The sequence below is a fragment of the Colletotrichum scovillei genome (assembly GCF_011075155.1).
Source record: "Colletotrichum scovillei strain TJNH1 chromosome Unknown Contig00004, whole genome shotgun sequence".
In the NCBI taxonomy this organism is placed as follows: Eukaryota; Fungi; Ascomycota; class Sordariomycetes; order Glomerellales; family Glomerellaceae; genus Colletotrichum; species Colletotrichum scovillei.
The window spans coordinates 3,460,353-3,484,939 of NW_023336262.1; the positions used below are offsets into that span (position 1 = coordinate 3,460,353).

The following is a 24,587-nucleotide window of genomic DNA, read 5'->3' on the forward strand; positions in this document are numbered from 1 at the left end:
GATGGTACGATGATGCAGCCTTCAATCGATCCGGGCAAAGCACACGCAGGTTGTCAATACACCATGATACCATCCAGTGTACCAACCTATGTAGAACAGAATGCAAAAAAAGGAGTGGTCGACTTTGCTGCAAATAGAGATCGGGACGTGCCTGGCTAAACTCCTACAGTCTGGAGAGCTGATGGAAGCGGCTCAGTTGTGGACTGCCGACCGCCTGATCTCTTCAAGCTGTTGGCCGATCTGATTCGCTTCCGCGCGTCACTGATAAAGCACGGAGAGCAAGGGTTCGCCTGTCAAGGTACATTACTTCTGGGTGCCATGGCACCAAAAAGACAAGTCCCTCCGGTCTCCAAGGCCAGGTACCCTGCCTCAGCCCCATTTCCCCCAATTGCATGCAGAGATACCTGCCAGCCTGCGGGCAATCCGTACCTTTAATGCCCGTTCATAAAATTTCCAGCCCCCCTTCCATCCGCGACCTCGAAGCTCGACCCGGTCACCCACGATTCCAACGGCCACCAAACAGCCTCGAGACCCGCGGCGCCCTCACTCCACCATCTACAATCCCTTCCTGCTCCCTGCTGCAGCCCTTCGCAGTCCCGCGCCTCGCCGACTTTTTCCTGGAAACTCAGTCATTCCGCCGTTCGTTTACTGAAATCTTCGCCCGTCATGTCTGATTACGACCACTTTGGGAGCTCCGAGGAGGAGAGCGCCGAGATCAAGAAGCTCCAGGCCGATGTGGTACGTGAACTGCGACACCAACAATGTCGCACCTGATATCAAAATCAATTGAAAGAGATGCTAATCTGATTACGCGCCCACAGGAAGTCGATCCCGATAACTTCGAAACCTGGGAGAAGCTGGTTCGCGCCTGCGAGGGTCTGGAGGGCGGCCTGAACCGCAACTCCAGCCCCCAGGCCCTTGCCACTCTTCGAGATGCCTACGATCGCTTCCTCCTCAAATTCCCTTTGCTCTTTGGCTACTGGAAGAAGTACGCGGACCTCGAGTTCAACATTGCTGGACCCGAGTCAGCAGAGATGGTTAGTCGTTTTCGTGTCGCATCGCGTCGCATCGCATCGCATTGCATCCCTTGGCTCCCGGCCGTGACTGACGTTGCGCTTCTTCATAGGTCTACGAGCGAGGGTGCGCCAGCATCACCAATTCTGTCGACTTGTGGACCGACTACTGCTCCTTCAAAATGGAGACCACACACGTCCCACACCTCGTCAGAGAGTAAGTAGTTGATGGTCGGCTTTCCTTCCCCCTTAACATCACCATCACCACAGCATGCCTCACCGGCCGCTCGGCGCATCGATCGAGCCATACATGGACTCTATCCATTGCCTTTCAAGTATCCGTCGGTGAGAAATGCCAACAGCAGCCCCATTGTTGGGATGCCCTCTCACGCTAGTAGTTACCAGGCTCTGCTGATTTCCACTTGACGATGACTGATCCGTTGTCCGCTCCACGTCGCATTCACACCACCACCACCACATCGCTCTCATTGGAATGCCTTACTTTGGACTTGGATTCGCTAGTTGATTTCACTTGATACCCCTTCCTGTATAGCACGCCTCCTATCCCCCTCTTCATCCCCTGTCCCTGCGCCCTTGGCTGTGTACTGACCATTCGCTCCAGGCTCTTTGAACGTGGCGCAACCTGTGTCGGCCTTGACTTCCTCGCACACCCGTTCTGGGATAAGTACATAGAGTACGAGGAGCGACAGGAGGCCCAAGACAAGATCTTTGCCATTCTGTCTCGAGTCATCCACATTCCGATGCACCAATATGCTCGTTACTTTGAACGATTCCGCCAGCTCTCCCACAGCCGCCCCGTCACCGAGCTAGTTCCGGCTGAGACGCTGCAGAGATTCCAGGCTGAGGTGGAGGCCGAGAGTGCCCAGTATGCCGGTGCGCAGCGAACGGAGCTCGAGGTTGAACGCGACGTCCGCACCAAGATTGACGCCATGTACTATGAGTACTTTACCCAGACGCAGTCCGAGACCAACAAGCGATGGACCTACGAATCCGAAATGAAGCGCCCTTACTTCCATGTTACCGAGCTTGAGAGCTCGCAGCTCACCAACTGGCGCAAGTACCTTGATTTTGAAGAGTCCGAGGGGAACACTACCCGCATCGTCTTTCTTTATGAGCGATGCTTGGTGACATGCGCTTTCTACGACGAGTTCTGGTTCCGCTACGCCCGCTGGATGTCTGCACAAGAGGGTAAGGAGGAAGAGGTTAGAATCATCTACCAGAGAGCCGCCACTATGTTTGTACCCATCAGTCGGCCCGGCATCAGGCTGCAATTTGCCTACTTTGAGGAAAGCTGTGGACGTATCGACATAGCTCGCGACATTCATGCGTCCATCCTCATGAAGTTGCCCGACTGTATTGAGGCCATCACCTCATGGGCTCACCTCCAGCGTCGACAGAGCGGGCTGGACGCCGCGGTTGAGGTTTTCAAGGCGCAGATCGATTCGCCTCAAGTGGATATCTTTACCAAGGCAGCTCTGGTGACCGAGTGGGCCTTGTTCTTATGGAGGGTCAAGGGCTCAGTGGAAGAAGCTCGCAACGTCTTCCTCAAGAACGTACAGTGGTACGCCGACAGCCGTGTCTTTTGGGACAAGTGGCTCGAGTTCGAGCTTCAGCAGGCGACAAGCACGGAGCTGGAGGATCAGCACGGCGACCGCATCAAGCAGATCTTTGACGAACTCCGGAGCAAGAGCCGTTTATCCGCCTCGACAAAGAAAGAGCTGTATCAAATTTACCTGTCGTACTTACAGCAGCGGGGCGGTAAGGACGCGATGAAGCAGTTCCTTGCCATTGACCGGGAGATCTTTGGGTATGTGAAGCCTTCTACCATTGTCCCATTCGAGTCGGATGCTAACGATATCTGATAGGCCGGGCTCGATCTCACTGCTGGCCAAGGACAAGGTTGGCGGAAAAGAAAACGGAGCTGCTGTGCCTGAGTTGGACGAGGTGACAAGATACCGAGCCGAAGCCAGGTATCTGAGATACTACGAGCTCCAGGGCGAGCCGGACCTCGAGGGACAGGCCACAGCGCCGTTCAACTAAGCGGACATGACACCATTCATCGTGATGTTTGCTTTAATGCTCCAGGAGTTCCCGGTCCCTTGGGTATTTTTACCAATCAATCTTCTTGTACTATATGAGTCGATTTGACGACAGATGATGTGCGGATGGCCGGCTGCGGGGAAATTGTATTGTATCCAGTGTTATGAAGGTGGTCTACATAGAGACCGGCGACGGCCCAAACAGATAGACCATGACTGTTGGGGGAAGAGAGGGTTCGCTGAAGGCGCCAACTAGGTCGATGTTGTAGCTTTTGAGCACTACGAAACGCATCATCACAGCAGAAATAATAGCTCATCAAACGAACATTGTTAATAAATGCAGCGCCCTTGTTTTCGTGACTTATACGTGCGCCGTTGACCAGCGGCGGAGGGGTCCCGGTATCCACACACTAAGGCATAATGATGCCGGTGGCCGGCAGTAGGTACCGGTAAGTTGCCGGCGTTTAGCTACGGTCAGCACCGCCGATGGAAACCGGTGGTCGCCGAACTCCCATAACTAAAATGGTAAGGGTACGGAACGTCGCCGGCCTCGAAGGTTCGGATGGCACGTACACCTCGGGCTGTATGAGGGTCGTCAAAAGCAAAGGCTGGGTGCATGTAATGTCACTGGTGGACGCATACGAAAGACGCGTTGAGGCACGCATAAGGATCGCAATTGTGAAGCCCGGATCTGTCCCGTGTCGCCGGCATCGGGCCAAGAGGATAAGTTGGAGGGACAGAGAATCGCGACATAATGCAGGTGAAGAAGGGGCTGATTACCAAGCACGAACAGGGGTATGCGAACTGAGTTGGCACTTTACACAGTACCTTACCTTACCTAGTGACTAGTGAGACTGCACAAGGAAGTTTTTGCCCATTTTAGATGGTGTTATGATGAAGAGGCTAAGAAAAGGGTTCAGATTTTCCGCCCTATCAGGGACGGGGCTGGGCTATGTTTCCCGAGGAAACGGTTCCGGGATGCGAGAGCACCGTTTGATTTTTTGTTGGTAACGGCGCCGTTGAGGAAAGAAAAAAGGGGACCAAAGGGATCATGGAGGGAAAAGTGGCTAATGAGCCCTCGGACTCGTGCACCCCCGAGTGTTGTGCAATTATCCTCAAGTTCTATTATTGTGGTTGAAGAGAGGGATAGTAAAGCAGGTGCCTCACTACCTTAGATGGTGTTGTGAGTTCGGGTAGGAATCCGTTTGATGGCGTGAGGTTGGAGAGGAAGCATCCGAACCCGTGGGAAGTGGAGGGTGGGGATGGTACCGGAGGAGATAGCCGGTGGAAATATGGCGACAACGGTATGCTTCTTGTCGTCATGAAAGGGTCCTCTCAGTTCCTTAAAGCTTGACAGTATGCAAAACGCCGAACAACCTAGAGCGAGAGAACGTACATTGCGCGCCGTGATGATGCGGTGCAACCCAGTTCAATCCACGTGTTGTAAGCCCGGGATGAAGGTTTACGGCAGTACAATAAGGCGGTCGTCGTTCCCGACTGAGCATGAGCAAATCCCGAGAAACAACGTTGGTGAGGCGAGGAATAGCTGCTGACGAGTCAGCGTTGCTGTGAAGTCACAAAGCACGTTGCCCATGTTTCGAATCATAGAAATGGGCGCAAAGGTACAGTGATAGCGTTCGTGAGAATTTGTTCGGTAATAGTGTAGGTAGCTTATTTCGGGGCGACTCTCAGATCCGCTGGGGATGCGTGCCTGTGTCGTCTTTTCCCTTCCCGACTCCCCGAGCGGCGAGCCCAATTTTTATGATCTTACCATGCGTCGCCGTCCTGGACCTGGGGCCGTTTTGGGCCCTTGGGGTGAGGTGGGCTTGGCTTTCTGAGTCAACGGATGCGATGGGGGAAACTGGGTACGGCGGGCAATTAATTACAAATACTGCAAGATGAAAGGGCAGACGTGCGTGGTACAGTCAGCGGGGAACGTTCGGCCTGCTAACCGAGGGATAACTGTCGTTATTCTGGGAGGCGAGACATATCAACGAGGTTACCTACAACATGAAGTGAAGACATTGATACTCGGTGTTTGGATTTTTTTTTTTTTCTTAATGCTTATGAAATCATCCCTCGGAGATGCTCGGCTAGGGAGTTCAGCCGATTACGTATCGGAAGTCAGAACGGCATAGTAAGGCAAGGTAAGACTGAAGCAAAATAAGGACGGAAAAGGTTTAGAAGCCATGTGGCATGTGTCAGCGTAGACTGATATCATCCCGTGCGGCGTACCTTAGCTCAACAGCCCGTGTCATTTTGCAAGATACGGCGGGCGGTATCGGGGACCGGTACGTCTCGAAAAGTCGATATCGGGCTCTGGCTTGCTAGCGCAGCAACCACCACGCACACCTCTTCCACCGTTTTACGTTTTGATAACCGTAACCTACATGTGCCCGTAAGCAAGGCGAAGAAAAAGAAATGCCACAGATACGGACACCAAACAGCCGCAAAAGCGGGCTCCACCACGAACGAAGGCCTAGCAAACGTAGATGGGAGCACAAGACTTTGAACACAAGCCTAACAAACTTGGAATATCCACATGGCGAGGCGGTCCCACCGTCCGTCCACGTCCATCAATCCTTGCAAGCAGACCCCCGACGCAAGCCCATGGAAGAAAAAGATGGATACCCGTAACACCCCGGTCAACGCTGGAGCTCCTGCTTCTGACCACTCACAAGTTCCCAATTTCTCATTTCACAGGTTCGCTCCCTCCTCGGTTCTTGACCCCCTTCCCGATGGGCAATGGACCGTGGAAACTGACTCTACCTCTTGTTAGTGTCAAAGGCAGGCTGGTGCCGGTGCAGGGTACATTGGTATTTCTCAAACGCCCCCGGGGCAACGAACATTCGAGATTTATATTCCAAGGGCCGCGCCGCCAGTCTCCCCTTTCACTTCGTTTCCCCCCCCTCCTTCGAAAGCCTCCGTCCCTTCTCCCATTTCCTTCAATTGTGTTGTTGATTCTACTCGGAACTCCATAACCACCTCATCAAAGCTTCCACCAAGGTTAGTACCCTTCAAACTCCCGCCAGAGCTCTCCTACACAATTCCCTTTGCCGTCGAGCTCCTGCCCTACCGCCTTATCTCATACCGAGATTACCCGATACGCCTGTGTCTCTCAGCAGACACACCGCATACTCCCACGAGAAACAACCCCCAATCTGACATTCCAACTCGCGCAGATGGCCGCTTCCACAAGACAGTTCGCCCGCGCGGCGCTGAGAACCTCCGCCAGAACCTCCTTCGCCGCCGCCGCCCCCCGCCAGGCCTTCCGCCAGCAGGGCCGCCGCCTCTACTCCTCCGAGCCCGCTAGCAAGTCCGGCAGCTCGACATGGATCTGGCTCTCCGGCCTGGCCGTCGCCGGCGCAGGCGGCGCCTACCTCTTCACCAAGGAGGGCGGCGTCTCCGCCGGCTCCGTCCCCAAGGTCGTTAACCCCACCAAGGCCGACTACGAGAAGGTGTACAAGGTCATTGCCGACCGCCTCGAGGAGAAGGACGACTACGATGACGGCAGCTACGGTCCCGTCCTCGTTCGTCTCGCGTGGCACGCCAGCGGTACCTTTGACAAGGAGACTGGTACTGGCGGCAGCAACGGTGCTACCATGCGCTTCGCCCCCGAGTCTGACCACGGCGCCAACGCCGGCCTGAAGGCTGCCCGTGACTTCCTCCAGCCCGTCAAGGGTAAGTGAATCCTTTCCCTCCAAATGAATCGCGATCGGAAGGACGATTTGGAAGCGAAGCGCAACGTCTTCTGCATTGGATGCCAATGGAACGAACACTCGCTAACGTTCACGTGCAGAGCAATTCCCCTGGATCACCTACTCCGACCTCTGGATCCTCGGCGGCGTCGCCGCCATCCAGGAGATGCAGGGCCCTATCATCCCCTACCGCCCCGGCCGCAAGGATGGCGAGGCCGCCGCCTGCACCCCTGATGGCCGTCTCCCCGACGCCTCCCAGCGCGAGAAGCACCTCCGTGACATCTTCTACCGCATGGGCTTCAACGACCAGGAGATTGTCGCCCTCTCCGGCGCCCACGCCCTCGGCCGCTGCCACGTTGACCGCTCCGGCTTCGACGGCCCCTGGACTTTCTCCCCTACCGTCCTGACCAACGACTACTACAAGCTTCTCCTGAACGAGAAGTGGCAGTGGAAGAAGTGGGATGGTCCCGCTCAGGTAAGCCAACTTTCTCTTACTTCTTTACATATCGGCACTCTCGCCGACTGGGCGGGGAATGCAAATCGTAATAAGAGAGATGGATGTGCTAACGATTCCAACCCGCGCAGTACGAGGACAAGGGCACCAAGTCCCTGATGATGCTTCCCGCCGACTACGCTTTGATCCAGGACAAGGCTTTCAAGAAGCAGGTCGAGGTGTACGCCAAGGACAACGAGGCCTTCTTCAAGGACTTCTCCAACGTCATTGTCAAGCTGTTCGAGCTCGGTGTTCCCTTTGCCCAGGGCGCTGAGGAGCGCTGGACCTTCAAGCCCACTTGGCAGGACTAAAGCAGTCGCTTATCATCCTGTTTTAAGTGACTGACTGAAGGGAAGGGGCGAGAAAAAAACCATAGAGCAAAGAAGAGAGGCAAAAAGACGAAGGAGAGAGATTTAGACTTGGGAGATGAGAGATATCCACGCGGAATCGGCGTACCGAGAGATAGAGAGGGGGAAAGAGTCTGTTCGAGAGAAAGTGGTGGCCACTTGATGCGCCCCTCTCCTCGAACCTGGTTTTCGAGCGACTGACCAACTTACCTGTAGTCCACTCCTGGACTTGTTTTCATATTTTTGTTGTCTTATGTCCATAGTTCCTGTACAACATCAACACGAACCTTTGAAAGACTAAAAACACACTTGATACTGACGAACTATCGTCATATAGCGTGCACAAACAGAAGGTGACATGTAGTCGGAATAGAGATGAGATGAGATGAGAGGGGGCAAGGGAACGAACTGTCGGATGTCGGATCGTCCAGACACTAAATAAGGGAAATGGGAAAACCCCCCGGCTTGGTGTTCCCCTCTTCCCGTGCATTTTGACAAGCGTCACCGCATCGAAACCGACCCCGGATGGACGGGATGGACGGGAGCCATGCTCGTTTGCGCGTCATGCATGGCTTCGCGTGTGTGGTCTAGAACGAGCAGGTAACAGGTGTGTTCGGTCGGGGCTGGACCAATCCTGGTAGGTGACTTGGTACATCATCACCACCACTCCAACCGGACGCCATGTGCATCCTAGCGGCCTTGCTACCCCGGATTAGGGGGGGAGGGAAAACATGGGGTAGGTAACGGCGCTTTCCCCCGCATTCTGTGTCCCATGCATGCATCCTCGTTTCTGTGCAGCTTTATGTTTCGGTGTTGGAATGGAAGGTATTTTCGGATGACGGTCCTTATTTCGTGATGGAGGTTCAGCTCGTTTGGTGCTTGAACGAGTCTTGATCGAGCACACTCGTCCCAATTTATCACTTGTCCAGGAGCGATGCAGATGTCGAGTCTGCACTGAAGATAGCCCGCGACGGCGAGTGCGCTTCTCCTATGTGAGATTGCCGTGTATGAACCCTGGTCCATTGTTGCAGAAGGGAGGCGAAGCTCGAAACCTGCCTGGGGACGCAAACATGCCGAAGCAGGCAGGTAGCTGTGCTCCAGGTCCTGAAAAGTTACTCCGAATCGTCGTTTTGCAAGTTCCGTACACGTAGCATCCCAACTCTGTGGAGGTACTCACTCAACACATTGAACTAGGTAGATTGGCAAGTGCGATCTCGTTTCCGACAGGCGCCTATCACTTTCGTATACGTCCTTGTATCTACCAATTGGGTGTTAGCCCTTTTGATTCTTTCTGACGTGCCGGCGGTGGAAGGCATCGATGTCTGCGTAGGTATCTTACGGTGTGTAATCCTGCAACGAAGAATCAGGTACCTTGTGGGAGCCGGGTTGATGGTTTTACTCTTAACATTAACAGAACATTTTGGCTTCACGGTATCCCCAGTGAGACCATAATGTGTCGAGGCGGAGTGTAGTTTGGGATGTGTATGAATGAGTCTGACGCTCCATGGTCAACGTTGTGATGTTGCAAAGATGAACGGCATTCACAGGCTGCGCGTGTCGCTCTTCGCCGTAGCTTCTGCTGGGCTTTCTCAAGTCCAGTATCGTGAAGGATGTTTCCGTCAGGCTGGGGATATTGGTGGTCCTAAGCAGTAGATGAAGCGGGAAGGGGCGATAGCTGCTGTAATGGTTTGAGATGGAATGAGAACTGTGTCTGTCGAGAGACGGACTAGCCCGGATGACTGGAAAGGATTGGGAAAACTATTGTGAAAGTGTTCTCGTAATTTGGATCTGAGGTGCGAAGCCAGCCGAGCCCACATCTCTCGTAACACCGAAGAAACCCGGTGTTGGAAGAGACGGGGATGGATATAAGATGGAGAACATAATGTAACCAAGCGGCGGTTTACTCAGGACGACTTACTCGAGGTGCGTGCGCAAGAGACCACATCGAAACAGAAGGAGGCTGATCTCACTTATCCACGCCATGATGAAGCCATTGGACGAAGGAATAAATACTTTCTGCATCACCGGGAGCTCCGTACTTTATCCAGAGTTCCCGCCCGGCGCAGCTAAAATGCCGACCACGGGATAGCTGCGCCGAAGATCGGCCCCACCATCCGGGGACCCACAAGAGCTCTGCAATCGAAGACGCTGCATCTTCAAGTGACATCCACCCCAGTAAAAATTACTGCCATCCGGTCCTCAATCGACATCACCACCATCTCATCAACATCACTTCGCACCCAAACCACCCACGGCTCTTGATCGCCGTACGCATACGAATCGCATACGAACCCCCTCGAGGGCTACAGACCCAATTGCGACGTCCGCGCCCCTACGCACAACATACACACACAAACAATGGCCTCCTGTCGGATCCCAGCCCTACGGCACCTGGTCACCACCTCCCAACGCGCCTTCCGCGCCTCAAACCAACGCCGCTGGGCCCAGGTCCACGACGCCCGCTTCCTCGCCACGACCCAACAGCCCCGCGCCGTCGTCGAAAAGTACCGCGCCAAGCTCGAGAAGAAGGCCCAGCAGGAGGGCGTCTCCAACATTGACGAGCTCAAGGCCGCCTACGCCGACAAGATCCAGGAGCAGAAGAAGAAGGACGCCCTCTCCGTGCCGGGCCTCGAACACCTCCTCAACGACGAGCCCGCGCCCGCGGCGATACCGACAACGGCTACTACCACAACGAGCGAGACGGGAGAAGCCCAGGCACAGACAAAAGACAAGGCCCCGATCCCCGGATCCTCCTCGGGCAACGGCGTCAAACCCCTCGACGAGATCCTCGACCTACCCAAGGCGCGCGAGCTGCCGGACAAGGAACTCACGGCCATCTGGCGCCTCCGCCACGCCTCTGACCCGTCCTCCCTCTGCGCCGTCATCCCGGCGGCGACCTACGCGCAGATGGAATCCCTCGCCCGCCAGAACCCGCAATTCATCCTCCCCGTCCCGCATGAGTCCCAGGGCGCCGAGATCCACTTCTTGCAATGGGTCTTTGACGCCGCTTCGCGCACCGCGACAGTCATGTTCACGCAGCTCGCCGAGTTCAAGGCGCGCGGCGAGTTCGCCCAGCCGCACACGACCATCACGCACCATACCGACCTCGCGGCCGAGAGGGGCCTCGTGCTGATGCAGGGCAAGTGCCTCGAGGACCGCGGAGTCAAGACGGCGCACGCGCAGTGGCTCGTGCTGTGTCTGCAGCGGTTCTACGGCGAGGCGGAGGGCAAGGAGAGGGCCGAGGAGAGGAGGAAGCTGTTGGAATGGTTCCGGTTGGGGGATGAGCGGTTTAGTGTCGAGAAGCTCATGGAGGAGGCGGAGCGCATCAGCTAAAGTTCCGAGGCGTTTGCTCCTGCACGGTGAGGAGGGGTGTGCCTGAAATGCCCTCGTATAGGAGAGGAGGATGGATCGTGAGCTCCTGAAGAGAGGAAGGAGGCTCCTGTACAAATGTTCCACCATGATCATGTAGAATTACAGAAATATATACCATATGCTATGTATACGACATCATTATCCTAATTTGCGTAATGAGTCTCCCCATTGGAAATAAGGTACCCCGTACAAATTTTCCAAGTATCCATGTCAAAGATGCCGTGTCGGTATCTCGACAATCCTTGATTTTCTTTCTGCTCTCTTTCCTCAAAACCTAGTATAATCCCTCATCATCACTGGCCGTTCCATCCTGGAATGTAGCAACGGCCTTGCCCTTGCCCTTTCCCTTGCCATTCGTAACAGTGCCATCATTTTCAGACCCGTACTCATCATCATCACTATCCAGCTCCAAGGCCTTCCCTTTCCCCTTGGACGACGCGGCCGCAGTCGCCTTCCCCTTCCCCTTAGAACTAGCCCTCGAAACAATCGAAGACGTAGAAACAGCCCTGTTGCCCCCAGCCGACGCGACAGCAGCAGGAGCGGGCCGTTGCTGTGGCTGCTGCTGCTTCTCCGGCGACCCCTCGAAGCTAGCCCTCACACTCTCGTAATGCGCCAGCTCGCCGGCACTGACACTCGGCACGAGCTCGTTATGTGCATTCATAAAATCCTCCTCGGTGACCATCACGGCAATGTCCTCGGGCGTGGCGTGGTGATCAAAAAAGTAGGCCGTCGAGATGGGTCCCTGCGGCCTCTCGGCGTTAATCTCGCGGATCTTTGCGTCGACAGCGGCGGCTTGCCGCGTGACTGCCTTGAGCATCGCGTCACTGCACAATGCGTAAAAGTCGGCTCCCGTGTAGGTAAAGGGCAGGCGGTCCGCAACGGCTTGCAGCGACACTGCTGGGTGGAGGGTGAATCTAGGGGGATAGTGTCAGTAAACAACATACGCAAGACGGATATCTTCGCGGAGGAAGGGGTGGGTGATCTTACTTTCGGGTGAGAGCCTCGAGGATCGTACGCTGCTTGTCATGAGTATCTGACACGCCGAGATAGAGCATCTTGTCGAAACGTCCTGGACGGAGGAGAGCGGCGTCGAGCAGATCAGGTCTGTTCGTGGCGCCAATGACGAAGACACCGCCACTGGTATCGTCGCCTCCCGACATGCCGTCCAACTCGGCGAGAAGTTGGGAAACAATGCGGTCCATTACACCACCACTGTCTCCCTGGTTTCCGCGCTTTGGCGCCACCGAATCCAACTCGTCGAAAAAGACAACGCAAGGGCGGGCATCTCTGGCACGTTGGAATACACGTCTGACGTTGGCTTCCGACTCACCAATGTACATGTTGAGCAGCTCGGGACCCTTGACACTGAAGAAGTTCAAGCTGTATTCCGTTGCAATAGCCTTCGCCAACAGGGTCTTTCCGGTACCGGGAGGTCCGTAGAACAGGATACCCGACCTCTTCTTCATGCCCTTGGCGAAGAGTTCGGGCCTCTCGAGGGGCAGCTGAATGGTTTCCGTCACCGCGTCCTTGACATTGGTTAGGCCACCGACGTCGTCCCATGTGACGTTCGGAATCTTGGGCGCGCCGATGGCGCCTGCAAAGTTCTTTCGCGCGGCTTCGACCGCGACTTCAAAGTCGCTCTTGGTAACGCAACGTGCCATCGGTCCACCGGCAACCTGAAGGTCTCGAACCGTCACGGTCTGGCCACCAGTTTCTGTTTTTGAAGAAATTTGCTCCAGTCTCAGCCGCTGTGCGATGAGTGCCCGGTCAACTACGTCTACGAGGTCACCTGCCACCAGCGCTGCGGTCTTCAGGGCGATGCCATTGAGGTCGACCTCAGGGTCCAGGTTGATGCCCCGGTCTTCGATGATGGCTCTCAAGATGCCTTCGCGCTCAGCTTCGTCAGGGGCTCCCATCTCGAGTTCGTGACTAAACAGTCCGCGAACTCCATCCGGCACCTTGTCGACGTCACTTGTTGTTGCAATCAAGACCCTTGTGTCCTGAAGAATCTCCTTCATCGTTGAGACCAAACGCTCAGCCGTCAGAGCCTCAACATGCCGGATCAGCAAGGCTGTGGTTTCTGGGCCGCAGCTCATTGCCCTCTCAGCTCTGGTTCGCAGGAGACCCTCTGTCTTTACGTCGCTGCCGCTAGTCCCAGCTTCACTGAGGATATCATAGGCGTCGATCGAGTACGTGTGCAGGCCAATGTCTGAACAAGCGTCCGATGCGATAGTCGCTTTTCCAATGTTGCGGTGAGTGGCAGTTACCAGGATCGCAACAGGTGGCATCTTCAGATGAACAGCCCTAGGACTGGTAGCTGCTGCAAGCAATTCCCGCAGACGCCGCCGGAGAGGCGAAACGTAACGCTGATCTTGTTCGGGGAACGTCAGTGATGAAGCACTTGGCGCCTTTGACGGCAATCTCTTCACGCCCAGGTAGTATGGCCAAGTGTTGGACTTGGTTGCGGGGAGGCGATGCGTGGCGAATCCAGAGCCGTGCATCGCGACAGACGAGCTGTCGATGCAAGCGACCCCTCCCCACAACTCCTCAGACTGGTCGTTGTCGGCATCGGACTTTGCGAACTGAATATGCCCAACCTTGAACCATGCCACTTGATCAGACCTCGACGATCCTTCTTTCGACAAGGCCATCACGTCGTCAACTTCCGATCCATTGCTTCCGCTGGGCTGCTCCTGAAGAGCTTTACCCAACTGTGTGTCGATCGGTACGGCGATGAGATCGCCAGTCCGTACAAGTCGAATTTTCTGGGCAAAGTACCGCTTAAGACCACCCAGAACCGCCGACTGGTAGGCTCGTTCCGCTGTCACGGGAGAGCGAACATGCTGTATCGTGATATCGCGTGCATAGGGAGGGCGCGATGCGCTGGTAAATTTCGGAAGAGTCCCCTTTCCTTGGTACGTTCCTCGTTTGATGGGTGCTAGTCTGAGATACGAGGGCTCATCGAGGTTTGCCAACAAGATTGGAGAAATGTATGCTGCCGGACTACTGGGTTTCTGAAGCTGAGACTCGAAGAAGGACAGCCTACGTTCGCCGTGCTTTGCGCTTGGTATGCGCGTTACTGGACGCTGAGTGTACCCCTCTGGCAGACCGTACACTCTTACAGGCCTCCAATTGGACTCGACAGGCTCGAGTGATGTGAAGCTGCCTAGGCCAAACGCACCGAAACCGTTTGTGGGGGGTTCTTCAGCAGCCTCGACACGGACCCAGTCCCCTGAGAAGCAGCCAATCTTGGACAAAGAAGATATGTCTACGAATATCCTAGCTTCGTCATCGTCCTCCAGCGCCGGTTTAGGATGAAGAAGGTCCACGGGAATGGTACGAACCAGCCCCTGGGCCTTGAAAAGTCGACCTCGGGGCCGGTCTGGACGCGCCGTAGTCGCAGTGAAGTTGGAAAACACAGAGGCGGGGGTGGCAATTCCATTAGTCTTTCGCCCTCTACCAAGGGTCATCGGAGTCCCTGGTTGCATTGTGGACACGCCACTTGCCGCGGTGGTAGGCAGCGTCGGAGCCTGCAGAGAGATCATGTCGTCCATAGAATCATCGGAGAGGTCGTCGTCCTGATCGATGCCGGAGAGTTCTGATTCCTCTGTCTCGGTCACAGAGTCTATCTCCGTGTTCGCAGCGTCGGTCTTGTACCGATCTTCAGCAGCCGAGTAGAACTGGTCGTTGGCCGTATCATCCTCCTCATCTTCGGGAACGCCGTTCAGGCTTCTGTTCGGGGGAATGGAAGGAGCGACTTGGCCGCGCTTCGTATGTACTCGTCCTCGCATTAAGATGATCTTGGTGCTCTCGGACAAGATGCCTTGGCTGACAGGCTCGCAGAGCATGATCTTGCCCGGGTTTGGGGGGATATGGGTGACCGGGTGCGGTGGGAGCGGCAAAGGGAAGAGGTCGCCAGAGTGCAAGACTTTCAGGCTCCCCAGTGCGACACGCAAGGCCGAGATCAGGCGGCCTTCGGGATCATCGGAGTCTGTGTGACCTTTGCCATCGCCATTGCTCGGGTGATCGCGATAAAAGGTGCCTTCGCCCTGCTCCAAGCGCCTCGTCAACTCGCTCTCCAGGCTCACATATACAGTATCAAGCGAGAGGGTGACTACGTCGAGTATTTGGATTTCGATACCGCTGCGGCTGTTGCTCGAGAGCTTCGATGGCGCGACTTGTTGGAGTATTGTGGCAAAGCTCTGCAGTGACAAGGACGAGGGCGAGAACTGGACAGTCGAGGGCTTGAGGGCCGACGATTTGACGACAGGCACCACGGTCCAGGCGGTTTCGGTCGCGGTAGGGCTCGGTTCCCAAGGGGCGATGGCAACATGGTGTATCTCTTCTGAACCATCTTCGTGAGAGAGTGCTGCGCATCGATAGGGTCAGCGGTTGTACATGCGACGTCGGTTGCAATAGGCGCATCCTTACCGTCGCGGAGGTGGGGGAAGAGGTCTGCGAACAGGTCCTCGGATACAATGCCCACGTCTCCCCTTACATTGTGGTCATCGAGTATCAGCCTGGCTGATATGGCCGGCTTGTCTTGCCTACGTCTTCGTGCTCTTCTGTTTCTTCTCGCCTGGGACGGCGGCGCGAGTTCCGAGGTCGTCATCCTGCTATGTGTATGGCGATGGGTGTAGCGCAATTCAGATGCACATCGCACAGAGGGAGGAATAGGAAGTTATGACTGTCCGTAGAGTACGAAAAGAAGAGAAGGCCACAGAGAAATACACAGTCAATTGATGTCGGGGGTATCAGCAGGAGTAGGTATGTGAGGCCATATCGTGATCTCCGCGTTGACAAGCTACGGCTAAGCTATCCAATGGTCCCTGGACCGGGCTGTAGTCGGGGCCCGCCCATCCCCAGCTTCGGCTTGGGGAAGTCTGCCTCGGCATTGGCGTGTTGCCAGCTGCAGCCGGCTCACCTCCAACGGCTCCAACCTCCTGGGGTCTCCGCCGAGGGCAGCACAGGCCTCTCGAGTCAAAGAACCCGTCCAGGGGGGGGGGGGGGGGGTTGTCTGACTAAGCATACGGTATTAGGAGTCAACCCCGAATAACCTCCGATTCCATGTCCGATAACGCTCCTTCAACATACGGAACAGTCTCTAGATGTTCTATACAAAGATCTGACGGCGAGGAGTTACTGCATCCGAATTCTGTGCTGAGACTCACGTGGCCCATGGACTGTCAACCTACTGTAGCAAAAAGTCGCGAGAACCCAGCTGAGACTTAATACATGCTGGCGCCGAAAGATACCTAGTAGGTAGCACAAGGAAATCCAGCCAGCAAGAGTATGCTACTGTCTACCGTAGTAGATGAGCATACAAGCAGGCATCAACGGCACGGAGAATCCCACACTGCCATTCAGTAAGCAGCTGTATTGTGCGTTGCTTGATTCGCGGCTTGAATCCGCATACGATGACGACGATAAACCCATCTTCGGAAGCAAGGTACCTAGGCGGCCCGCCCTGACCTGGTCGATGGAGACAACAGAGGCTCCAAAGATCAAAATGCTCCGTCCAAAACACACACAGCGTACAGCCTCACCTTGATAGAAACACAGCCAAGGTTTGCAAGGCAAGGTGGCAACCTCCGAACCTATTATAATGTTCTTAACACCCTTTATGACGAGAGAAATCCGCTTGTCATCTTCCTAAAGATCCCAGAGTGTTTTTGTCAATATGTCCTGCCACACGAACTTAATGTACAGTCAGATACACAGTAGACAATATGATACGAGAATGGACTCGAGCGAGTTCAAGGCATTGACTGTGCTATTGCGGTCATCGTTGGCTAAGGCAGGCTCCTCTGGGATATGCCATGGGCTCTATCCATCACCAGCACTCGCACTCGTATTTCAGATGCTCAGTGTGATTAAGATTTGTCCATGATCGGATGTCATGAGCAGAGTTCATGGCAGGCGCGCGGAACTCGAAAGGTTACAATACCTTGCGTGAGGGAAGACGATTGGTAGACTTCCTAGTCGCGAGTTTTCGACCCAACTCATTTGCTCATTCCCAGTGAATCCGTGGCACTACTTACTTCTGTTCAAGATCGGGTTCATCAGGCTCAATTGATGCTACGAGGGTCCGCAGACATCAATGATGCTCGTTTCGTAAGGAAAAAACGAGACAGGATCGTCACATGCTTTTTCGTCCAAGTAATTTCACAGCGTCTGGAGACTGGCACCCAATCATGGCACGGCCTTGAGCAAATGCTCCGAACAACACACACAGCAATGACGCAAGCGGGGCTCCTCCCTGTCTAAGCCGCAGACCAGACTGCAGTTGCACTCTCTCCCGTCTCTCTCACTCTTCCTTCCCGTGCCTTCGGCTGGCTCGACGCTTCCGAGACCTCGAGGCTCAGCCGGCAGCGGCCAGCCGGCGCCTCATTTCTCGCTCTTCCGTCGTCTCTTGTTGTTGTTCTTTGCTGCAGCCAAAGGAAATGACAGGGAAGGAAGGCCCGAGAGAGGCGCCAAAAAGAGTTTCAAATGGCAGCGGCTGGGCCTCGTGGACTCCAGGTTACTGCTTCCGTCACCCGTGCTTGGGATGTGAGGCGCAACTTCGCAAGGCATGGCCAATGTCACCCTGGAGCATGAGAGTGAGCGCGATGGAATTCGATCTGGACCAACATCGACGTCAATCACACCACGATTCTTGCGGTGAGACCGACTGGTCAACAATCGAGAGCAATACTTTTTGATGGCTGCTACTTGCAAATTGCCCCTTATCTTTGTTGGTCTCCAATGTCCCCTAGTTCGCCTCTCTCCCTTTTCATCCACCCGCCAACCCGTTCGTGCCGTTTTAGCTGCTTTCCAATTACCAGACGAGGACATTACTTTGAATATCCCTACCCGTACATCCCCAATTTACTTTCACACACCCCTACCCTCCCACCCTTCTGCGTCCCGGATCTACGCTTTTGCTTCCCTGCCTTGGACAATCCTCGACACCATCTCCGTGATGCCTGTTCATGCCATCAGTGGCTGTGAAAACCACATTTGACAAGCAGAATTCTACCTCGATCAGTATCTTGCCAACTTCATCTCATATCCTTATTCAGTCGCGCAAAGAAAGCGACCACACTCTTCCTTTCCGCGCTCGAATCCCTCCAGAAACGAAATTGTATGCTTGTCGCGTTCGTTGCCGATCATCCCTTTCTGTGCGCGACCGTCGCATACAATCTTGTAACCCCCAAACGTCATGGGCAACTTTTCCGAGTCCCCGGAGCGCGGCCGAGACCGATTACACGACAATGGCATCGCACATGCTGCTATCGAGTTTGCCCAGCAAGCCGAGAAATTGTCACTGCAAAAAAGCGAGAGTAACAACAACGATTCCGAGGTTGCGGTCGAAGCCCGCTTCGTAACACCTCAAGATCCCGTTATAGTCACATCGGACGGCAAGAGACTACCGGGTGTACCACTTCAAGAGGCGCACAAGTTGAACATTCTCAAGGAAGAACTTCAAGACGGTTCAGCCGTGGCCAAGATCAAGGAGGGAAACGACACGGACGGAAAGGTCACAAACGCCGGTGTGCTATCAGAGAAACGAGAGAGGATTGTCTCTCTACCGACCGATGCAAATGGGAAATCCATGCAGAAATCAGGTGAAGCACCTCTTCGTCGCCAAACACCTCCCTCACATACCAACCCATTGTTTCCGCCTCTGCCTCTCTACGGGCCTCCGTCAATATTTCGTAATGTTCAATGCTTGATATTCCGTATTTCAGCATTCTTCCTCAGTTTGGCCTTTCTCGGGGTCATTGTGCTGGGTGCGCTCTTCACTAGCATCCCCCCGCTGTGCAAGAGGATCTTATATCGCATGACACTGCAAAATCCCGATAAGAAGAGGCCCTTCCACGAAGAGGAGGCACGCAGAGCCAAGAGTCGCAAGGAGGAGAACAAAAAATGGAAGCGCAGCAAGACCAGCGATAGGCTGGGTAAAGTGAATGAAGCTGCTGATGAGTTTGTTCCGACCGAAGGGGGACCAGACCCGATCGTCTGCGACGTAGGCTATTACGCTCGCCGTGTTGGCCTGGATGTCGAGGAAATCGAGGTGCAGACCGAGGACGGCTTCCTCATTGATCTCTGGCACGTATACGACCCCAAGGAGTACACAAGGATGAGCGAAGACGATAGGTCCGACAGAGGACCCGACATCTTCCAGTCTTCCAAGAAGAAGCTCAAGGATCCTGATCAGAAGCGCAAGTTCCCTGTTCTGCTCATCCACGGTCTCCTACAAAGTTCCGGCGCATATTGCACAAACGACGAAAGTTCGCTCGCGTTCTACCTGTGCAAGTCTGGCTACGACGTCTGGCTGGGCAATAACCGATGCGGCTTCAAGCCAAAGCACACCTCGCTCAAGTACACCGACCCAAGGATGTGGTGCTGGAACATCCGACAGATGGGCGTCTTTGATCTGCCGGCGCTCACATCGCGCGTGCTCTATGAGACCGGCTTCGAAAAGATCGGGTTGATCTGCCACTCACAGGGCACGACCCAGACGCTGGTCGCACTCGCCAAGGAGCAACGGCCAGACCTAGGCGAAAAGTTGACCGTTTTCTGCGCGCTCGCGCCGGCCGCCTACGCCGGTCCCTTGATTGGCAAGATGTACTTCAAGTTCATGAGGATCATCACTCCGGGCATGTTCAGGTTGATGTTTGGCATCCACGCCTTCATCCCCTTTATGATGCAGATGCACCAGCTGCTTCACCCAAAGGTCTACGGCTGGCTCGGCTACAAAGTCTTTTCTTTCCTCTTTGACTGGACGGACACGAGGTGGGATCGCGGTCTCAAGGATCGCATGTTCCAATTCGCACCCGTCTACGTCAGCGCGGAGTCGATGCGCTGGTGGCTGGGCAGAGAATGCTTCGCGCGACACAAGTGCATCCTCTCAACGAAAGAAGACGTGCGCGCCGAGGAGAAGGAGGATAACATCAACGGCCACGATGCCAACAACACCAACGGCAATAGCCACACTCTCCGAGCCGACGATGCGGACGGCGTCATGTCGCAACGGACCGTAGACGACCACGTCCGCAGACCGAAGGGATCCACAGCTTGGTACAACGAGCAAGTGCCCCCATTTGCCCTCTGGGTTGCGGGCAACGACGACCTCGTGGACGGCAAGAAGCTCCTCCGCCGCTTCGAACGCGGGCGCGAGCCGCACGTCAACGTCGTGCACAGTAAGGTCATACCTGAGTACGAGCACCTCGACGTCATCTGGGCCATGGACGCGCCGGAACAGGTGTTTAAGGAGGTGCGCGAGGTGCTGTGGAAGACATGCGACGTCAGGGACGCGTGCCGGGTGCCGGTGGCGTGCGAGGAGGTTGAGCAGTGGGTACGACCGCCGCCGAGGAAGCTTGCTAACGGAGCCGTGGAGGAGAGCCAATCTAGCAGCGACGAGACTGAATAGAGGCCGGACTCGTACGGGAAGCGGCGGTGGTTTCTATCAAGCTATGGCGGATCTGTCATGTGGGATACCCTCTTGACTTTTAGATACACAAGCTTTGGCTTTCTTTTGAGCGGCGGGTATCGCGAAGGAGTAAACGGTGTTGGCGCATTGGAATACACAACTTGGGACTAGGGATATCAGACGTATAACCTATGAGTAATGGTAATGAAATGAGCTCTTATAACGCGGGATACGATACCACTATCAGTGATTTGGAGGCATGGACACATAGATCATGACATGAAACATCAGTGCAAGCCCTTGAACAAATGCACATGTGCAGCTGATTCGACGAGGAGATCTAGCGTACCGTCTGAAATGAGAGCTATAGGTTTTCCCCTCAAAAACATCAAACGACCCGCCTCATCTGCGAACATCATCCAACGTCATTCCATCCCCTAAGCCCCTACTACTCTTGCACAATAATCATGCGTCTCCCACAGGCTTCCCATCGTTCTGGGGCACTGCCGCTTTAGGCCTGGAAGCTATTTCTGCCTCCTTCGCCTTCGAACCCCCAGCATCCTCCTTCTTCGCCTCAGTGGCCTTGGGCTTCGTCTCGGTTTCACTTTCTTCATCGTCTTCTTCACTGTCCTCGCTGCTGTCGTCGCTATCGTCTTCTTCGTCATCGTCCTCCTCGTCATCATCTTCTGCAGGCGGCGCTGCCTTGACTTCCTTCGCAGGGGCCGAGGTCTTCTCTGTCGCGGCAGCCTCCTTCGGCGCAGCTGTCTTCTCCGTCACGTTGGGCTTGGTAGTGTCCTCAGCTTCCTCCTTTTCCGGTTCCTCCTTGATAGCCTCAGCCTTCTCGACCTCGGCGATCTTCTTCTTCTCTGACTCTTCCTCTTTCTTCAACTCTTCCTCTGTCTTCAACTCTTCCTCTGTCTTCAACTCTTCCTCTGTCTTCAACTCTTCCTCTGTCTTCGACGCTTCCTCCTTCTCTGGCTCCTCCTTGATGACCTGGGCCTTCTCGACCTCTGCAATTTTCTTCTTGTCCGACTCTTCCTCGTCGGAGTTCTCCTGGCTGGGCTCTTCCTTGATAGCTTCGGCCTTCTCGACTGCGGCAATCTCTTCCTGTGATGCAGAAGCCACCTCGGCGCCCATGTGGACCGTCACGGGCTTATCGACATCGGAGGGCTTCCACCGGGCTGTTGTCGGCGACTGGAGTGTCTCGCGCAGAGCGTCTGGGTTGGTTGCCGTGGTGGCAGTGATACCCCAAGAGCCCGTAGTCGGCGATTGAAGGCCCAGGGGCTTGGCGCTCTGGACCGACGAACCACTGCCAGTGCTTGCTACGGAAGGCTCTCGGGGCGTTTCCGGGGTTGCGGTCGTAGGTTCGGCAGCGGCTTTGGCTTCGGCCTTCTTTTCGGGCTCAGCGGCGGTCGTTGTTGCCGCGGATGCAGCCGCAGCTTCGCCCTCGGCCCTTTTATCTGCGGCTGCCTGTACCTTTTCGCGCAGCGATTTCAGCCGGATTTCCTTAGCCCTCTTGGCTGCCTCGTCGGCGATGGACTGGTGGGACGCGGTAGAGGCACTCTCGACAGGTGACTTTGGCGTATTGACCGGCTTGTCTTTGGCAGGCGCTGGAGCGCTTGATGTATCGTCCTTGGGCAAGGGAGGCGCCGGCGGTGGCGCAGGAGCGGACGAGGAAGACTCAGATGAAGAGGCAGCGGCAGCGGCTTTCGCTGCCAACGTGCCCTTTGGTACCTTTTTGATGATTTTCTTCTTGACGATTTCCTTGGGCTTATTGTTGATATCGGGGATAGTGAATTCGTCGTAGTAGATCTTGACATGTTGCTTGAGCTCGCCATATTCGTTCCATTCTTCGATCTCGACGATGTCCTAGTAGAAATCATGGTGTCAGAAGATGGTTTCTCCTCGGCAAGCCTAAGGTGCCTAGCACCGAGTGAAGGGGTGAGTCTTACACCGAGGACGAGGCCTTCTTGTATGAGAGCTGGGAGCTTCCTCGGTCGGCCCGAAGCGTCTTTGCCGGCACGGCGGCCCCAAAGCATGCGGGCCTTGTCATCGGTGGAGAGATCGATGGCTTTGAAGGGGACGCGGTTGGCGCGCAGGATGGTCTCGAGACGGGACGTGGCGGTCACGATGTGCATATTCCCAGCGGTCAAGGAAGTGAAGATCCACAAGGCCGGATCGGTAGAGAAGGTGGTTGCAGTCAACTGCGCCATGATGCTGAATTCGGTATGATTCGAGGCGGGTCGATTCGATGGGATGCAGGGAAGAGCTCCTAAGCCTGAGGAGAGGGGAGAAAAGGGACAGCTACTGGGAAGCTAAAAGGGGTCAGATTCGATCAGTATGAGCTTAGGAAATATCGAGATGCAGACGGGAAGAATGGCGGCACAAGACAAGGCAATATGCATGGTGGGGAGCCTTGCATTACGTACCTTGTGACTGATTGTTCTTTGGGGTTCTCGATGACATGTAGCTAGCTGCGTTCCAGTGAGACGATGCAGTGCCGCATGATACGCCGGTAGCGGTTCAGCGGCTGCTGGTGGGGGTTCCACGCAGATGAAACTCGAAGGGTCGTGGCTGGAGACTGTTGGTGCTCTCCTCTACAGCGGCTTGTGGCTCTGCCTCCAACTCGAGAAGCTTACCTAAGGCATGCGGGGGCGGGGTCAGAGACATATCTCAATTCCGTACATACAGATTACAGTGCAGCGGTATTGACTTCAGGTATAAGGTACCCTATGCTGGCTGTCTTTCAACTTTGAGGTACGCCGTGAGGTTGAAGATCAAAGGAAGATATTCAAACTAATGGTATCTTTCCCTCTTGCCTGACTGGACGCTTGGCGACGCGGCTGCGCCTGATGAGTCAAAAAAATGGAAAGCGGCAAGAGTGAGGTGGCTTACCAAATGAGCTGGCAAGACAGAGCTGCAAGATGAGGTGTTCAAAAGTGGAAAGCGTCACGCGGTAAGCGCCGTCCACCACAAACTTGGCTCCTTCCCTCCTATGTCATCGAGTATTCGTGAGCAGGACTCTAGTTACAACTCTTGAACATTTTCATCTACGCATGTCCCACATGCATTTTCGGCTTGACATCTCCAGGCAGCATCACTGCTGCAACACTTTTCCAATATGACTTAAATGCCAAGTACTTCACCACAGCGACTCAGTCCTTTTTCACATAGAAGAACCTCAAGCCCCAAGACTTCTTGATCTCAACAACGACGGAAAGAAAGAAAAAAGTCAAGATTACTGGCTGTTGACGTCCGTCCTTCTTGCCGCTAATCAGACATACCAATTGGTCACCAGCTCCTACTGGCACCATATGATATGGCAGCCATCAGCAAGCTACCACGTGGGAAACAGCGCGATCCCGAAGTGCTTCGAGCGCTATAGAGAACATCAGATCGAGCATGATAACAAATATAGTATTCAGCCGGTTTGCCGGCGATTGAACAGACAAAATGGCAAACTCAATGTGACACCGTTCAAATGGCCTATACGCATTCACTAACACGCCGACTTTGCCGTATAGTAGGTTGACGAAGTCATTCACACTTCATTGCAAACAGCCCAAACAGGGGCGCCCAAACAACCGCAGCAAGGGCTTCCTTGCAGTGAGCCGACTCCTCAATCAGACACTTCACGAGAGGCCATTGCCGTTGTTGCAATCAACGTGGAGGCAGAATACACAATCGCATGGTGTGACGACAAGGTCTAGAGGCGACAAGCAATTGTTTCAAAGTCCCATTCTAGCTTCGGAAAGCCGTCCTAGACACCTGGCGCTCTGATGCCAAACTTTCCATCAGTTGTCCCAAATGCTCCCCCTTCCACGGGGTCACGACATTTTCGCGTTATCAACTCTGGATTAGGCTGCTGTGACGATACTCCGTGGCGCCGACGATCGCTGTCAGAATCCGCATTCGGAGGAGCATTCTACATTATCATCGTCTTCTTCTTCGCAGACCCTCGCAAACCCACTTGTTGGCACCTTGGCCTCATCTCGCAAAAAGAGAAGCTATCCACGATACCTACGCTTCTGAACCTGGTTGAGCTAGCTGGATAAGGAATTCCCTGAGCCCTTGCTTCGAAAATACTGGCACCCTCCAAAGCGTCGCACATCCATGATCCCCCCTCTGAACGGGAAATGGCGGTGGAGCCTCCCCATGATTAAGATCATTTCTCGCGACGACTCGCAAG

The 24,587-nt window shown here is 54.8% G+C and overlaps 6 protein-coding genes across 6 annotated transcripts; 4 read left to right on the top strand and 2 right to left on the bottom strand.

Annotated features, from left to right (window-relative positions):
- Positions 1 to 385: 385 nt before the first annotated feature.
- On the top strand, positions 386 to 3,399 carry HER10_EVM0011359 (pre-mRNA-processing factor 39). Its single transcript, XM_035480792.1, has 2 exons — positions 386 to 2,841; positions 2,900 to 3,399. The coding sequence occupies exons 1-2, from the start codon at positions 1,775 to 1,777 to the stop codon at positions 3,072 to 3,074; spliced, it is 1,242 nt and encodes a 413-aa protein (XP_035335367.1). The 5' UTR covers positions 386 to 1,774; the 3' UTR covers positions 3,075 to 3,399.
- A 2,414-nt stretch (positions 3,400 to 5,813) lies between these two features.
- On the top strand, positions 5,814 to 7,931 carry HER10_EVM0010875 (peroxidase). Its single transcript, XM_035480321.1, has 3 exons — positions 5,814 to 6,754; positions 6,873 to 7,246; positions 7,357 to 7,931. Exons 1-3 carry the CDS (start codon positions 6,256 to 6,258, stop codon positions 7,573 to 7,575), a joined length of 1,092 nt encoding a protein of 363 aa, XP_035335329.1. The 5' UTR covers positions 5,814 to 6,255; the 3' UTR covers positions 7,576 to 7,931.
- Positions 7,932 to 9,806: 1,875 nt separating this feature from the next.
- On the top strand, positions 9,807 to 11,071 carry HER10_EVM0003611 (ATP11 protein). The gene has a single exon (XM_035473281.1). It carries the CDS (start codon positions 9,970 to 9,972, stop codon positions 10,942 to 10,944), a length of 975 nt encoding a protein of 324 aa, XP_035334814.1. The 5' UTR covers positions 9,807 to 9,969; the 3' UTR covers positions 10,945 to 11,071.
- Positions 11,072 to 11,165: 94 nt separating this feature from the next.
- On the bottom strand, positions 11,166 to 15,771 carry HER10_EVM0007864 (peroxisomal biogenesis factor 6). The gene is made up of 3 exons (XM_035477405.1): positions 15,415 to 15,771; positions 11,971 to 15,352; positions 11,166 to 11,897 (listed from the first exon to the last, which is right to left on the bottom strand). The coding sequence occupies exons 1-3, from the start codon at positions 15,593 to 15,595 to the stop codon at positions 11,258 to 11,260; spliced, it is 4,203 nt and encodes a 1,400-aa protein (XP_035335120.1). The 5' UTR covers positions 15,596 to 15,771; the 3' UTR covers positions 11,166 to 11,257.
- Positions 15,772 to 17,304: 1,533 nt separating this feature from the next.
- On the bottom strand, positions 17,305 to 22,847 carry HER10_EVM0007033 (uncharacterized protein). The gene is made up of 2 exons (XM_035476600.1): positions 22,351 to 22,847; positions 17,305 to 22,267 (listed from the first exon to the last, which is right to left on the bottom strand). The coding sequence occupies exons 1-2, from the start codon at positions 22,609 to 22,611 to the stop codon at positions 20,864 to 20,866; spliced, it is 1,665 nt and encodes a 554-aa protein (XP_035335061.1). The 5' UTR covers positions 22,612 to 22,847; the 3' UTR covers positions 17,305 to 20,863.
- Positions 18,185 to 20,398, top strand: HER10_EVM0008338 (sterol esterase; the record flags this gene model as incomplete). Its single annotated transcript, XM_035477865.1, has 1 exon — positions 18,185 to 20,398. The coding sequence occupies one exon, from the start codon at positions 18,185 to 18,187 to the stop codon at positions 20,396 to 20,398; it is 2,214 nt and encodes a 737-aa protein (XP_035335155.1).
- Positions 22,848 to 24,587: the final 1,740 nt, after the last annotated feature.

What these genes read in the sequence shown, in the direction of transcription:
- HER10_EVM0011359 (XM_035480792.1), top strand. Translation starts at nt 1,775, where the DNA reads ATGCACCAATATGCTCGTTACTTTGAACGATTCCGCCAGCTCTCCCAC. An exon ending in ATTGACCGGGAGATCTTTGG is followed by an intron (nt 2,842 to 2,899) that starts GTATGTGAAGCC and finishes GATATCTGATAG; the next exon opens with GCCGGGCTCGATCTCACTGC.
- HER10_EVM0003611 (XM_035473281.1), top strand. Translation starts at nt 9,970, where the DNA reads ATGGCCTCCTGTCGGATCCCAGCCCTACGGCACCTGGTCACCACCTCC.
- HER10_EVM0007033 (XM_035476600.1), bottom strand. Translation starts at nt 22,611, where the DNA reads ATGGCGCAGTTGACTGCAACCACCTTCTCTACCGATCCGGCCTTGTGG. An exon ending in AAGAAGGCCTCGTCCTCGGT is followed by an intron (nt 22,268 to 22,350) that starts GTAAGACTCACC and finishes GATTTCTACTAG; the next exon opens with GACATCGTCGAGATCGAAGA.
- HER10_EVM0010875 (XM_035480321.1), top strand. Translation starts at nt 6,256, where the DNA reads ATGGCCGCTTCCACAAGACAGTTCGCCCGCGCGGCGCTGAGAACCTCC. An exon ending in CTTCCTCCAGCCCGTCAAGG is followed by an intron (nt 6,755 to 6,872) that starts GTAAGTGAATCC and finishes GTTCACGTGCAG; the next exon opens with AGCAATTCCCCTGGATCACC. An exon ending in AGTGGGATGGTCCCGCTCAG is followed by an intron (nt 7,247 to 7,356) that starts GTAAGCCAACTT and finishes CAACCCGCGCAG; the next exon opens with TACGAGGACAAGGGCACCAA.
- HER10_EVM0007864 (XM_035477405.1), bottom strand. Translation starts at nt 15,595, where the DNA reads ATGACGACCTCGGAACTCGCGCCGCCGTCCCAGGCGAGAAGAAACAGA. An exon ending in CTTCCCCCACCTCCGCGACG is followed by an intron (nt 15,353 to 15,414) that starts GTAAGGATGCGC and finishes ATCGATGCGCAG; the next exon opens with CACTCTCTCACGAAGATGGT. An exon ending in CTCGAGGCTCTCACCCGAAA is followed by an intron (nt 11,898 to 11,970) that starts GTAAGATCACCC and finishes CTATCCCCCTAG; the next exon opens with ATTCACCCTCCACCCAGCAG.